The following is a 16,299-nucleotide window of genomic DNA, read 5'->3' as shown; positions in this document are numbered from 1 at the left end:
AATATTTTGTTATTTCTAAAAGATGACATTATATTTATTATTGATATAGAATATAGTTCACTAAAGAGCATTAAAGTGACGATAGGCAAATTTCAAAACATTAAAAATCTAAGAAGTTTCATTACTAAGAAGGCCTTATAATTTTTGTGTCATTAAATTATTTTAAAACCATAAGCTAGATGATTACAGGTGAAATTATTTTGTAATTTAACTAGACTATGGTATAAAAATTATCTTTTATTTAAAAGTTTGTAAGTATAATACATAATTTAAAAGGTTAAGGAGCAAATTTCATGTAAAAGTTTTCAGAAACACTTAAAAGAATGAAAACAAAATAGAAATCAAAGCATCTACAGAACACCAGGATTTAAAATATAACAAATAACGATAATTATCTATATGTTCATATTAATTTTATACTTACCATTTGACTTTTAAAAAATATAATGTAATTTCTTATTTATGCTTAAGAAAGTTGAGAAACAGTCATATTTTTTATTTTTCCAGGGAATGAGTGAAATAATTTTTGAAGAAGCTCTTCAATTATGAAACTCCTAATAAAAATAATCCTGTCAGGAAATTTTAAAAGCAATTTGAATAGGCTCATACTTAATATACTACTAAGTTGCTAATGATTTCTATTTTAGACGCTATAAAATACAAATACAAAAAAGGCTCTCAAAATCCTGAGTGTTTAGGTGTATATTCTTAAGTTGTCAGAATTTTACCAAAGTTAATTTAAAATATTTTCTGGCAAAAACAAAAATAATGTACGAAATGAATGTCATTATTATAGCCCAGGACATGAAATGAAATGGACCTGTCTTTCTTTGTGTTCTCTGCTGCTATGATTTATGCATTTCAACGATGTAAGTTTTTATGTAAGCATTCACAACCGTTACGCCTTCATTATTCCAAGCACTTCTGTGCTGTATCCGATGCGTCCATTTACTCCGGGCCTCCAGCTGACCTGCCAGCGGAGAGCGGGCACCGGCCAAGCTACACCACGTCACGCGCTCCTCTAACGAGCGCCGCGGGAGCCACGGACGCAGAGCGGGACAGGTGGAGGAGGGCAGGCCGCGAACGGTGGGAGGACGCATGCGTGCACTTCTTCTTTCAAATGACAAAAGATTAAAGAAATAGCTTCCTTCATTGTATGCAGACACTGAGGTTAGAGATGCTGATGGTATTGCAGGGGTGCAAGATGCCCTGAAGATCATTTAATTAAAACTCTTCACTGTAGAGATGAAGGAAGCTCAGAGGAGCTTTGCCAAATACCAGACACACCGTGTACCCCCAGGTCATCATGACTACCCTCTTGGCGTTGTGACTCTGAGTTTTTGTTTCCTACACTCTGTCAGGATGCTGCTGTGGTGTGGATAATCCCAGCCCCCAAGCCTTGTGTGTTGCACACGTGGTCCAGCCTAGGATGCTCTTCTGTGGTGGTGCAGTCTTTAAGAGGTGGGGACAGTGGGAGGCAGCTAGGGCACTGGGAGGGGGCTCTGTGCGCTTCCTGTGCCTGGGACACCACATCTAACATGCACAGCTTAAAGGAGAAGTTCAGGGCCAGTGATATCGCTCAGCAGAATAAAGCACCTGTTTTGGCAAGCTCAGGGACCCAGGCTCGATCCCCGGTCCCACATGCTGCACCCGCCCCACGCTGAGCCAGTGACCGAGTCCAGGCGTGGTGGCACATGCCTGTAAAACCAGAGCTGGGTAGACTGAAAAATGAGCCTGAACTGCATAGTGAGACCCTGTACCAAATACATAAATGAGAGAGAGAGAGAGAGAGAGAGAGAGAGAGAGAGAGAGAGAGATTCAGTTTGGCTCATGGTGTCAGGATGTCCAGTCCATGGCAGTCTGGCTTCAGGTAGGAGTCTCATGGCAGGAAGGTGTGGAGGAGCTGAGTTCACAGTGAGAAGTGGAGCAAGGGAACGCACAGGAAAGGGAGGGCAAGAGAGCGTGCATCACACCCACTTGCCTCATGACCCACTTGCAGGAGTGTGCCTTACCAATCTCCTGGATGGACCCACGCCACTCAGGCTGACAGCTAAGCTCGGCCATCACGGGGACACTATGGCCCACCCTCTCTCTGCTTTCTTATCTAACTGCCATGAGATGAGCCGCTCCTCTGCTATATTCTCCCACCGTGATGTTTGTACCTTTCCACAGACCCAAAGCAGCGGGGCAAACGCCTCTGAAGCCATGAGCCTATGGAAACCTTTTTCCTGGCTAAACTAATTATCTTACATATTTTGTCACAGTGGCAGGAAGCAGAATTATCAATATTTTTTTTTAAATGTACATTTTAAGAATGACAACACTGCATTTTTCTTCACTGGTTAACAGTGGTCTGAATAAAAACATTGATGCATTTAAATTAAGTATTGTTTGAAATCTCTATATGTATGATTCATAACAATTTACCATTTTGTTGATAATTTTGGATTTTACATGATAATTTTCAAAAACACTCTGAGTCTCATTTGGTTTTTTTTTTTTTTTTTTGGTTTGTTTGTTTTTGTATTTTTTAGGGAAGGGTCTACACCAGGGTGTTCAGGGTCTCAGTACTAGATCGGACTCATAGTGATCCATCTGTTTACAGCCCCCCAAGAGCAGGGATTACGGGCGTGCGCCACCTTGCCCAATCTCAATTGCCATCTCGGCGCACCCCGGGGACGGGGCCAGCACCACAGGCCTGGGGATCGAACCTGTGGCCCCGCACCTGCTTGAAGGCTCTCTACTCCGCTGCGCTATTGTTGCATACATGAAAAAGGTAAGGCAAAGAAGTTTAGAATGGTGTTTAGATCACCATATTTTATCATCTCTTTCACACTACTACACCTTCTCTAAATAAAATTTTACAAGTTTATGAAACATTACATTACCAAAATTATACTTCAAAAATCTTACCTTTAAGTATTGTTCTCGTCCGGGTAATGACGAATGTATGCCCACGTGTTGGAAAAGAGAAGGTTTATATTCCACCTGAATTTCCCTCTTTCGTTCCTTGCATTTTTCCTAGCGAGAAAGAAAAAAAGAAAGAATAATCTTCTGTAGAAACCCCAATTTTTCTTTCTATTGCTTTCACGGATAGCAATGTTTTTATTTTGTTAGTTTTTGCTAGAGTTCTATGTTAATATTTTAAAAATTAAAAAGATTTAAGTCTTACTCTTTTTCATAGCAATAGCAGCACAAAAGTTGGGGTAAGAAAGATTTTACTTAAGTCACATATTTTTGAGAACTCTGCCTTTTAAAAATAGGCTATAGCTAGAATTTTTCTCTTTTCTTTTATTCTAATGATTTAAGCAAAATCTTTAGTATTTTCTTTCTATCCATTTCTGTCACACTGTATTATTCTGTCTTTCCTTTTCTATATTTATGAATTTTGGGTTGAATTATATCTTCCTTGATATCTTCTTAGTAATAAAAGCGTATCATTAAAGCAAACAGTCTATATTTCATTTAATGGATAACACTGAGTAATCGCCATGAAAATAAGAAAGATGATCTGTGGCCTCATTCCTATTGAAAAGCAGCATTTGTGACTGGGAAGGTAGGTCAGTGGTGGGGTTCCTGCTTCCTATGTGTAAGGTTCTGGTCTCAAATCTAGTACCACAAAGCAACCCAAAAATATCTGAAGTGATTATGATCACTGTCTGAGAATTATTTTATAGACTTTATGTAAATTAAATCCTGAAAAAGTAATCTCATTTATATATATAAAATTATTTTTAAACAGCACTTATCCCCAATACTGATAAGAAAAAAAATATTATACTAAGGAATTATTTTTATAATTGTAATTTAATGATCTAGAGTTAACCGAACTAAATTACATCAAACAAGTTTAGTTGAGCAGTTAAAATGTAATACAACAATATTTGCTAAGCTGTTGATAAAAGTTGTAGTGCCAAATGCTAGGACTTCCCTCCATACTCCCCAAATACACTGCTGATAAAATATATCTGAGTTCATTTCCTATCACAGTAAGAGTGGTAACAAGTGGATGGAGTCTGCAAAGTATTTGTTCAAAGCTTTGCCTGCTCTTTAATTGGATTGTTTGCTTGCCTGTTTCTTTTTCAGTGTTTTATGTATTTTTTTCCAGTGTCTTTCACTGAACATAGAATTTACAAATATTTTCCCCTAGTCTGTCATATCTTGTCATCCTCTTAATAGTATCTTTTGCATAACGAAAGTTTCCTATTTTGATTAAATGCTTTCTACTCCTAGCTCTCTAGTGTGCTGAGAATTTTCTTATGAATAGTGTTCAATTTTGTGAAATATTTGTTTTATCCTAGGATTAATAGGTAGCTCTTCTTTGCCATCTTATTTTTTTATTTTTATTTTTTTGGTAGAACCGGGCATTGAACTCAGGCCCTTGTGCTTGCCAGGGAAGCACTTATTCCACTGAGCCATCTCCAAATTTAGAGATCACATTTTATGGTTTTTCAAATATTAAACCAGTTTCATGCCCATTAAACACCCACTGGTATGTATGCACAGTATTCTTTTTATATATTGTGGTACTCAATGCTGTTTTTTTGGTTGAGGCATTTCACATTCATTTTCATGAAAAATATTTATTTGTGAAGTGTTTTTCTGCTCTGTCTTTGGTTTTCAAGGTAGTATTGCACTTATAAAATAAGTTGGGATGTGCCACTTCTGTTATTTTTGTGAAAGATATATGTAATTGGTGTAAAATTCTGTAAATGTTCACATTGAATTTACATTTATATTATCTGGATATGGAAGTTTCTTTCTCTGAAAGTTTTAAATTATTAATTCAATTTTACTTAGTACATATAGAACTATTCACATGACATATTTCATCGAGTGAGTTTGTAACTTCTGATAAATGGTCTGTTGACTTTTTAAGTTGATGAATGTATATGCATGTAATTATAATAGTCAATTAACTTTTCATGTCTGTAAAGTCTGTCATAATAGTTCTACTACTTATAGCTTATGCCTTTTTGTCATTTTTATTAATAATTTATCAGTTTTGTTGCTTTTTAAAAATTTTATGTATTTGGTACAAGGTCTTGCTATGAAGCTCAGACTTCTAGTGATCTTCCTGTTTTCAGTGCTGGGGTTACAGGCGTGCACTACCACGCCCGAACTTGATCACTTGCTCAGCATGCCCTGGGGCTGGGGCTGGTGCAGCATGCAGGACCAGGGATCAAACCCTGCTCCCTGTGCTTGCCAAAGCAGGCACTTAGCCTGCTCAGCTATCTCACTGGCCCTTGTTGCTGTTTTTTTTTTTTTTTTTTTTAATTATTTAATTTTCTTTGTTGCTTTTATGTTTTGCTTTTTTGGTATTGGAAATCAACAAGTTATTACATTGTATATGGTTATCTTCAAAGTAGTTGCTCAGATTACCAGATATAAACTTGTAAAGTTGGTCAAATAAAAAAATTAAGTGTTACCTGTTCCTTTCAATAAACCAATAGAAATTAGCAGTATCTTCATCTTAGCTATCTTGTGTGTAATTTTTTCCCTTTTTTCTTTTTTCCTTTCTCGAGTGATTTCTTTCCCTTTCACGACATCTATTGTACCTTTCAGACTTTATTTACTCTTTCAGTTTTTTCACCTTTATCTTAATTTTCTTCCTTTCACTTGCTTTGAATTTGGTGCTTATTTTTCTACATTATTAAGATAGCTTAGATTTTTAATGTGAGGTCTTTATTGTAAGATTTATGTAGACAGTACTATAATTTTTTTTCTCTAAATGGTGCATTATCTGCATTTCACAAATGTTACTTGATATTTTAAATCCATTCAAAGGATTTTCTCATTTTCTTTGAGGCTTCCTTTATTATCTGTGGTTTATTGAGAGGTTTGTTATTTAATTTCCAATTGATGGAGATTTTCCAGGTATCTGTTAATGATTTCTAATTTGAGTCTACTTTGACCAGAAAATATACCTTTTGTTATTTCAGTTTGTTTTATACTTTTTTTCCAAATTTTAATTTTTAAAAAATTTTATTCTTGGTGCCAGGGAGATGCCTCAGTAGAATAAGCACTTGCCTGGCAAGCACAAAGGCCTGAGTTCAATCCCTGGTTCTGAAAAAACAAACAAACAAAAACCCTTTTTATTACTACATATTTGTCATATGTACTAATTATATTCATGGTGGGGGCTTTGTGCCTATGCATAACACAGCTCAATTCTTGTATTTCCCACCCTCCACCCTTCCCATCAACATTTCTTTTCCCACTACATTGACACAAAGTTTGTTTCCATTTTTTCCCTTCCGTTTTTTTTCCTTCCCTTCTCCCTCCCACTTCCCATTTTCCTTTCCATTTGAACTTGTTCTTCCTGCTTCCCAGTATCTGTGCTCCTCCTCACTTACCTTTGGTTTCTCACAGAGGACAAACAATGTGATAATTAAACTTGTGCATCCGATGCTATCTCAGTTTAAAATTTTAAAGCTTATGCTATGTGCTGGGTGTAGTGGTTTTTAAATATCAAATTCAGTGGCTAATCTCATTGTTCAGTTCTTTTTATCTCCTTAGTGGCTTCCATCTACCAATCTATTGAGTACTAAGAGAGGAAGGTTGAAGTCTACAACTATGATGATAGGTGAATTTATTTCTCCTTTCAGTTCTATATTGGCTTGGTGTAGTTTGAGACTCTACCGTGGGATGTAAACACTTTCAGGATTGCTCTATCTTCTAGGGGAATTGAACATTTATCAGTATACACTTGCTTCCTTGATCCATGATTTCTTCTTATGTTGCTCTTTAATTTGATGTTTTCACATGTGGATCTGATTTATTTCACTTACCAATCTAGTCTCTAGCTGCATCCATGTATCTACAAAGTCTCAAATTTATCTTTTTTATAGTGGAATAAAACTCCATTGTGTAAAAATGACACATCCTTTTAATGCATTCCTCATTTAGTGAGCATTGGGTTGTTTCCAAGATTTAGCTATGACAAATTGTGGTGCTCTAAACATGGGTATACATATATTGCTGTGGTGTGATGATTTCAGTTCTTTTGGAAAAATATCTAGGAAGGGAATAGCTTGCTCAAATGGGACCTCCAGCCCTGCTTTTTGAAGAACCTCCATACTGATTTCCATAATGGTTGTACCAGCCTGCACTTCTACTAACAGTGGAGAAGGGCTCTTTTTCCCTCACAGCCTCTTCAGCATTTGTTATTGGATGACTTCTTGATGATAGCCAATCTTTTTGGCATAAGATGGTACCTCAGTGTTGTTTTAATTTACATCTCTTGAACGACTAATGATGTTGAACATTTTTTTATAGGGCCTATCATTATTTAGTGTGTGAAACTTTCAGTAAATAGGTGGTCAGAAGTTTAAAAATTTGACGCACTCATCAGATGTGGTTTAGTGAATTACTTTTGGATAATCACAGTAAATAGATAATGTTTTAACATATTTGGCATGATAATATAAAGAAATACTCACTAATTTTTCTCCTACATCACATATCTTTATGTGAAAAAATTCATCTAAGAGTAAGTCAATAGGTCTTTCTTTGTGGAACATTAAAAAAAAATGTACAAAGCCAGCCAAGTCTTCAGATTTGAACAATTTTCCTATGGAGAAAAGGGAGAGAAATGCAAATAACTCACAAATAGTTGTCAAATCCATTAAAGTGAGAAAAGAGAAAAAATAACTATAACTTAAATATATCGTTAAATAAAGTTTAAAGCATGAAGTTGAAAGATAATGAAGTAAAACATTATATCTACGTAAGTATTTATTAAGGAGTACAAGTTCTTTTTTTTTTTTTTTTTGTGGAACCGGGGATTGAACTCAGGCCCTTGTGCTTGCCAGGGAAGCGCTTATTCTACTGAGCCATCTCCCCAGCCCCTAAGGAGTACAAGTTCTGAAGGAAAAGAGTATAAGTTTAACCAATGCTCTTAGGAAATAAATTTTGATATCTAATGGAAATTGATTATCTACATCAAGGGAAAGACAATCAAATAGAAATTACGAAAGCCAAAATTTCTTAATTGTATAGAAACTGATTTTTTCACTCACTTTTGAAGCACTATCAATCTATCACATACTCACTTTTGGTATTCAATTTTCATTAAAAATGTTGTATTATTTCAATATTTGAGCACTGTCTTTTCAGAATTTTCTATAGTTATGATTCTTAAATCATATTTAAAATAGTTACTATATTTTAAGTTTGATTTTATTTCCTCCATTAATTTGTATAACGTATCACATCTTTAGTTTTAAAATGAAATTGAAGGGCCAGTGAGATAGCTCAGCAGACTAAGCACTTGCTTAGGCAAGCACAGAGACCTATGTTTGATCCCAGCACCACATGCAGTGCCAGTCCTGCCCCCAGGTGCACTGAACCAGTCACCATTTCCAGGCCTGGTGGCACACGCCTGTAATCCCAGCATTGGGGAGGCTGAAAACAGGAGGATCACTAAGAACCTGAGCTGCATAGTGAGACCCTATACCAAAGACATAAAAAAAAAAAAAAAAAAAAAACCTGAAGGAATAACATTCAGTTAAATTTTCATTTTGAAGTAAATAATGTAAAATACCTATAACCAAATAATAAGGTTCATAGTCAGATGTGAAGAGGTTTCAATTTTTACCTGTCCTTCAGTCTATGAGGGTCACTTTAATCAAACAAACAGGTGGATTTTATCCACTTTTTTTTTTTTTTTTTTTTTTTTGCGGTACCAGGGATTGATCTCAGGTCCTTGCGCTTGCCAGGCAAGTACTTATTCCACTGGGCTATCTCCCTGGCAAACAGGTGGATTTTAAATGTCAGTAGTCATTTATATAGAAGCCAGCCAGAACAAGTGATTCAGTGATGGAAATATTTCATTCATTCCATAATCTGCTGTTAGCATGCTATAAAATTCTACTTGTCAGGTTCATATTTTCAACCAATAGTGAATAAGTAACTGTTCCTGTGACAGCAAAAAGCAAAGTCTTTGGGAAAAGAAGCTTAGGTAAGATTTCAGCATCACGCATACAGCGGTCCTTGTTCAACATGCCCTTCTGGGGTTAGAATTTGAGTACTGTGCTCTCTGTGCTTTTATACCTAACTTGCTGAGAAAGATGAATTCTTTGAAAATGCTAAGTTCTCAGAGTACTAAGTACAGCCCTCACATCAAATCCTTTCCAAGCTTCTCATCCCAGGTATTTCAAGTACCTACAATTTTTCTCCTTATTTTGGCAAAAGCTGAGTAAAAACCTTAACATTTTACAAATTAATTAAGGAAGAACAGCAACCAATTAAGCACATGAAGAGAAGATCCACTTATTAGCAATCAGAAAAAGCTTCACAGTCCTCTGAATGACAGCAAAAATAAAATAAAGACATAAAAGCAAATGTTGACAAACTTATGGAGAAACATTCATACACTTTCCTCATGCCAGCATAAATGATAGCACCAATCACAAAGCAACAGGCTTTACTAGCTACCCAGCTGTACTTGTCCTCAGCAGTCCCACCTCAGGGAACACTGGAGACATTTCATTTTTTTCTAGGGTAGTTGAAAATTGGAAATAATGAAGGTTTTCCACTCAGGGAATGGATAGGTAAGCCAAGTGATTACTCTGCAGCATGTATGCATCAATAAGAAACAGTACACTAAATGAGCATTAAGCAACATGTTGAGAGTTTTTAAATCTAGTTTTGAGAACAAAAATGCAAAGAACAGAAATAAGCTTGCCATGTTAGCAGTGAAGTAAATTTACAAGACCAATGCTCTAACCCCTGAGCTAGGGAGCCACCACCTGTGAAGTAAATTTAAAGCAGATACAAACATGGGAAACCCTAAATGCTTTATCTGAATATATGTATATTTATATTTTGGACATATTAAATGGAAACCTCTTAGGTTGTGGGAGAAAGTTGAGATAGGGCCTGGGAAAAAAAGAAAAGAATGAAATGAAAAAATAATGTGAATAAATAATTAATAAATCAATAATGTCACACTGTGAAATTCAACATGATGCCTTCAAGTTCTGAAAGGAAAAAGGAAGAAAGAAGAATGGAAGGAATGAAGAAGAAATCTAGGTGAACTGGAGAAAAAAAGTCAAAGTACAAGCTCAGTTTAGGACAGTTTTCTACAGTGGGGATAAATCATCCTTAGAGAATGTCAACTCTGGTAAGCTAGAAACTTCAGAGGCTGGAGAACAATAGTTCTGAGATAAAAATTCCTGGCTTTATGACTTCATTTCTATGAGACTCAGTTTTTTCTCTTTCTTTTTATTTTTCTGGTGCAGGAGATTGAATGTAGGTTTCCGTCCTTGCTCTACTGTTGGAGATCACTACAAAGTGGCTTTGAGCAGAATTTAATATCAACCAGTTGGCTCTCCATGTTGATGTGTGAGTTTGCCTAAGCTTGGGCCCTCGTCCGGAGATGGGCAGTGGACTCATCACAAGAGAAGCTCTGTGAGTCACTGGTCCTCACTGAGGCCTGTATTGGCCTGTAAAGCTGGGATGCCTCAAAGAACAAGAGAAGGCTTCTGTTGAGGACATTTGACTCCATCCCAATTAACTAAAAGGAGACTGCAGCTGCAGGCTCCACCCTTCTACAATAGATGTCAACCTAAAGACAAGGTAGTTCTTCCAATGGACATAATTTACTACTTGGCAAAATATTTCTCAAGGTTCTGCTAGATTCCCACATTTTCTTCAATATCTTTCTCCTTTGTTTGAAAACCAAATATGGCTGCCCCGAGAAAAAGAAGTTCTTGGTCGGAACCCAGAGAATCTCGAATTCTATGAGAGAGTTTTTGATCCCCCTCAAGCGCTAAAATCATACCACTTGTCTCATTTATTTAAACCTTCACCATACACTTGTTTGGGAGATTCTGGGTCTGACCAGCCTGCAATAACTAAGGGATCATATTAATCTGATACTCTACCAATTAGCCCTACCCGAGCTCTTCGGTATTCTTCTACATAAAAAAGAGAAAAAAATACATGTTTTTCATGTGCTTGTTAGGTAGGCCAACAAGTGCCAGACTCAGTAAATGGTTGCTATTGCTTATTTATAAAATCTACGTATGTATATGTTGTTTTGCTCTTTTATGTTATATATGTAGAAAATTTTGTTCAAAAATGTGTTATGTGAAATTGAGATAACTGAAGCTGATTTTATAATTACAATTATAGGAATTATACCATTCCTTTCCATTTAGTAACCAATTTGCTGATAAATTCTTTAAGTTTGAAGAGTGCTGTGTGAATAAAAGCTTGACTCGACAAAATAAAATTTGTTACTTACCTATAAATCCCAGCACTGAAAAGTTAATATAGAGCCAATCATTCGAAGTCATATTATTTACAAATCTTGTTAATTTTGTAAAGTACATCTCTTTAGCGATAATGTCATCTTCCAGCTGGAAAAAACTCAAAATGGCATTACAAATTTTAAATGCTCCTATTGAGCAAGTTACATGAGCTTGAAAATAGAAATATTTACAATGAAATACATGGAAGAGATTTTATTTATTTATTTGTTTATTTATTGGCAGAACCAGGGATTGATCTCAGACCCTTGTGCTTGCCAGGGAAGTGCTTATTCTACTGAGCCATTTCCCTGGCCCCGGAAAAGACGTTTTTATGAGATAAAAACTTTATTTTCAGTCAAATTCACTAAGGACATTTTATAGTCAGCTTTAACTTTCTGATTCTGAAAGTAACCAGAGGAAACACTATCTTTAGCTTACCTGAACAGTAACCTATACTGTTATATTCTCCATGGAGGAGTCTAGTTGTCAAAATCCACTTTCACTCTCCCAAGTACTTCAGTTTCTAAGTCAGATTTGGGCTGCTATCACTAAGTACTTTAGGCCGCCTGGCTGCTACACAGCGCTCATTTATTTCTCACTGTTGTGGATGCTGGAGGTCATAGGTCCAGGCACCAGCAGATTCAGTGCATGCTGACAGCGGGCTCTTTGTAGTGGTTTCTCCTATACCCTCATGAAGTGCACGGAGCTTGTTTTCTGAGAGCACTAGCCCCAGTCACGACACAGTGCCCTCATGACCTGATCACCTCCAAAGGCCCCAGCCACCTTCTACCATTGCTTTGGGGGCCAGGACCTCAACACAGTCATTTTGGGCCAAGGCACACACATCCTGTTGACAGCAAGACTGACTTGATGCCCCAAATGACAGGGACCATGCTCTGTTTCCAGGTCTGTGACTGACTGAGCAGTCCGTGGCAGAGAGATGACAAAAGGGAAGTGAACTCTTCCCAGCCACAGTTAGCAGGTCCAAAAGATGACACAAGGACACCTACAAATAGGGCTCCTGAGGAGAGGGGACACAAAACAAGAGCTAGTTTTCTTTCCATTTAGTTCACTTAATATAGATTATGAGTAATCTATAAACATCTAGGGCCCTCTGAATGATTCTGAACAATATGGCAGACCTCAGGCACACTGCCAGTGCACAGGATAGAACTGTGCCACTTCAGACTGAAGGGACTGCTCTGGCTGGCTCTTCTGTTTCCATTCTATTGCCAATAAGTAGAGATTGAAAGGATTTTTTGCTAAGAAAAGAGGAAATCTCGCTATCCACCTTTCTCTAACTTTCTCTCCACTTTCCAGTTAGCGAGGTAGACTTATTTTTTTGCAACCACACATCACTACCTAAAAATATGGAGGGAAAGAGAGGTTAAAACTACAGAACTGATTTATGTTTACACATATATTAGGCAGTGTGGAGCTATGTAACTCAAGGTATGAGTGATGTAGGGAAAAAAACGAACTCTTAAGTGAAATAAATCAGACCCACATGTGCAAGCATCGTATTGTCTCCCTAGTGTAATAATCTGAAAGAGCAAATAAAATCTGAAGGGTACTATCAAAAAAAAAAAGAAAGAAAGAAAAGAAAAGCACATACATGGGGGCCTGGCCCTAGCTCAGGCCTTTAAGTGGCTGCTTCCACAAAGCTGTTAGCCTCTGGCCAAAAGTGCCCTGAAGGCATTCGAGGAACAAAAAAAAAAAAAAAAAAGAAAAGCACATACAATGTCTATCATAAAGGAAGTAATTGGGCTGGGGAGATGGCTCAGTGGAATAAGCACTTCCCTGGCAAGCGCAAGGGCCTGAGTTCAATACCCAGTTCCAAAAAAAAAAAAAGGAAGTAATTAAAATATACTTTCTTAATCTGGTAAAACTGTGAACAGAAAAAAAATGTGCAATTTCTTTTTTTCTCCATAATTCAGATTTTCTTTTCAGCTTGCTTCTTTTCAGCTATAATTTCCTCCGTCACAGTGATCCCAGCCAGAGTATTAATATACAATCAATTTTAAAGTTTTTGATATTATAATATTAATAGTATTTTCTGTTTTCTGGTGCAAAGGAAGGCAGAGGAACACAATAAGAAATAAGAAAGTAAAGGAAACAGGGAGAAAAATAACTGTCATTTAAATTATATACCAAGTTCTCACCTGTAAATAATATGTGGCCTTTGGTTGGGCATATGCCATTAAAACACAAAAATCCAATACTTGTTTTATATGCCAACTAGAAATAAACCATAACATCTGTTAATATTCATCATTATTTAATTTTTACTTAGAAGTACACACTAGTAACCAAAAATGATTTTTAATTAATTTGTTAAGAGTACTAATGACATTAATTATCTGTGAATTTTTTTTTACATTGCTTTTTTTTTAATATCCTTTAAAGCAGAAAGGATACTTTCTACTCTATATCAAGTAGAAAGAAAATGCACTCCTGTCTTTCAGTTGACAAAATGAATTCTGGCTAGAGATGTAGCTCAGTGGTCTAAATGCTTGCCTGGCAAGTGCAAGGACCCAAGTTCGATCCCCAGTAACACATGCCTGTCGTATGAGCCCCAGGACCCCAGATGTACTGTGCTGGCCCAGAAATTGGGAATGGTGGTGCACACCTGTAATCCCAGCAATGGGGAGGCCGAGACAGGAGGATCACTGAGTCAGAACTATGTAGAAAGACCCTTGACCAATAAATAAATAAATGAATAAATAAAATTCTCCTTGGTACTAAGAATCTAGAGGAAGTATAACGTTCTCAAATAATGTTAAAAAAAAAAAGTGTAAAGTACGCCAACAAATTTTAGACTCATTCATTCACAGGAATAACAGTGCTTCATGAGACTCCTTAAAAACTAAAAGAGAAGAATGTTAATTACTGTAAATTCAATTTTTAAAATTATTTTAGAACTCTTCGTTATCTTGTCTTTTTAATTACCAGACTACTCATGTTAGTACAATGTCCATAATATACTTGTGTCACATATTCTTTTACACATTTTTGATAACAAGGTAATTGTTTTCACATATGCTTTGCAGAAAGCAATGCTACTGCTCTTTATCTTATACTAAATTTACTGTATCTCAGATCTCTCCACCATGCTCCCTTGGCTGGGATTTCACACACAATCAAAAGAAGTTCTATGTGTGTTCCATTATGCTCAATGGAGACTCATTCCTATTGAATGTTTATACTAAAACGTTGCCTGTCTTTATTCAGTGGGAAATACCTGCCATTGCTAAACTAGGATAAACATAATCTATTTTTTACATGTTTGCTTAGTTAAATTTTGATGTAAGTAATGAAGTTAACATTCTTTCTGATCTTAAGCTTTGTTTAGATGGATGCTAAATGTGTGTGGTGGTGCAAGCTTGTAGTCCCAGCAATGGAGGCTGAGGCAGGAGGCTTCAGGTAGGAGTTGGAGGCCAGCCTGGGCTATACAGTGAATTTAAGGCGAGCCTGAACTGCGTACCAAGACACAGTCTCAAAAAGAAAAGAAAACAAAAAGATTCTAGAGTTGTAAAGCGGGGGGATGTCTTGGACGATTTCCACCTTTACAACTGTAATACCTGAGAGTAATGTAACTAACTAAAAGCAAAACAAGAGAGAAACAACATCCCCTAGATGCTGACACAGCACATTCTAAAATGTGACTTAATTTTATTGAGACTGGGTTGGACTATTCTATAGCTCAGGATAACCTTAAACACACTCTGTAGTTCAGTCTGGCCTCAAACTGTCTGTGATCCTCCTGCCTCAGCCTCCAGGTGCTCAATGAAAGGCATGTGAAACAACATTGGCACCATTTATAATTAAAAAAAAAAATAAAGCCAATAGGTTCCCTGGATAAAATCTTTCTCTGATTTCTGATATGTCTTTTTTCAGTTTTGAGGAACCAAATTCTTGTATTTTTTTAATAGCTAGCACATTTATTAATAAAAAATACAATTCTTCCATGTGTATAGAGCTTTCAATTTCTCAAGATTCCTTCATGATTACATTTTATTCTCATAATTATCTTTACAAAGTTGTATATGAAATATTACATATATGAAGTATTTCACTGTCTTGAGAACTTGAAGAGCAATGAAAAAAAAAAAAAGAGTAACTTAATACATGTAGCACAGCCAGCAAAGTGAGCTGGCCTAGAGTCCAGGGGGCCTGTCTTATAAGCCCCTTCTCTGTGCCATTGTTAATAATTTGCACACACATAGTGCAGTCAGTAGCGTGCAGATAAACGTTCACCAACTGACGTGGGGTTGGGAGCCAAAGAGCCCGATTTCAGCTACTGTCCATTTCCACGGTGGAAATATTCCCACCTTCCTGACGCCGTACTACCTGCTCATAGTTACTGGACACAGAGATGGGAAGTGACGCGCACTGGCCGCTCTGCAGGCCAGGCGGAGCTGGCCCGACCCCTGCGTCTGTGGACCTACCTATTGGACACTGGTCCCAAGATCTCATCTCATGAGTTAGCTGGTTAGAGTACTTGTTACGGTGTTGATTAGGAAGGTAGGCCAGAAGCTTCCTGCACCCTGAGGCGGGGCTCTGGAAGCTGATTGGACCTGGGGGCCCAGGGCTCATCAGCGCTTTGACCGCTTATGGATATGAGGCTGGACATGCCTTCGGAGTGGGACCTGGTCAGAAGGGCAGTCACTGCAGGCTGCTGGGAAGACCACACGGCTTTCGCTCACCGGCCCCGGCCACCGTGGTGCGAGCAGTTTTTCTCTGCTGGGCCCTTCCCCTACTGATGGTTCTGGCTTTCCCCCAACTGATGGTTGACTAAACTATAAGCTGGTATAAACCTCTCCCCCTGTAGGTCATTGGTGCTGGACACCGTGTCCCAGTGAGGAGAAAGGAACTATGTCAGTACGGTTCTCTAACACGGCCTACCGCTTCTTTCTCTGTGAGTAATCCATTGGTTCTTCATGTAGCATGCTTGGATAAAAGAAGTCAGGCACTGAAATAACCTCTAAGGATCCAGACTTCACTTGTCTTTTGAACCTGTAAATAGAAGTAAATGGATGCT

At 37.3% G+C, this 16,299-nt stretch overlaps 1 protein-coding gene across 1 annotated transcript in view; it reads right to left on the bottom strand.

Annotated features, from left to right (window-relative positions):
* Positions 1–470: 470 nt before the first annotated feature.
* Mgat4d (MGAT4 family member D) overlaps positions 471–16,299 on the bottom strand; it is a 39,932-nt gene continuing 24,103 nt past the window's right edge. The window contains exons 6-11 of the mRNA XM_023703795.1: positions 16,164–16,274; positions 13,421–13,496; positions 11,252–11,366; positions 7,443–7,573; positions 2,914–3,021; positions 471–569 (exon numbers count right to left, since the gene is read on the bottom strand). Coding sequence (XP_023559563.1) covers positions 555–569; positions 2,914–3,021; positions 7,443–7,573; positions 11,252–11,366; positions 13,421–13,496; positions 16,164–16,274 — 556 coding nt within the window. The 3' untranslated portion in view covers positions 471–554. The remainder of the gene's footprint in view (positions 570–2,913; positions 3,022–7,442; positions 7,574–11,251; positions 11,367–13,420; positions 13,497–16,163; positions 16,275–16,299) is intronic.

The sequence above is a fragment of the Octodon degus genome, unplaced genomic scaffold (genome assembly GCF_000260255.1).
Source record: "Octodon degus isolate 3935 unplaced genomic scaffold, OctDeg1.0 scaffold00180, whole genome shotgun sequence".
In the NCBI taxonomy this organism is placed as follows: domain Eukaryota; kingdom Metazoa; phylum Chordata; class Mammalia; order Rodentia; family Octodontidae; genus Octodon; species Octodon degus.
This window is presented reverse-complemented; position numbering and strand designations above follow the sequence as displayed.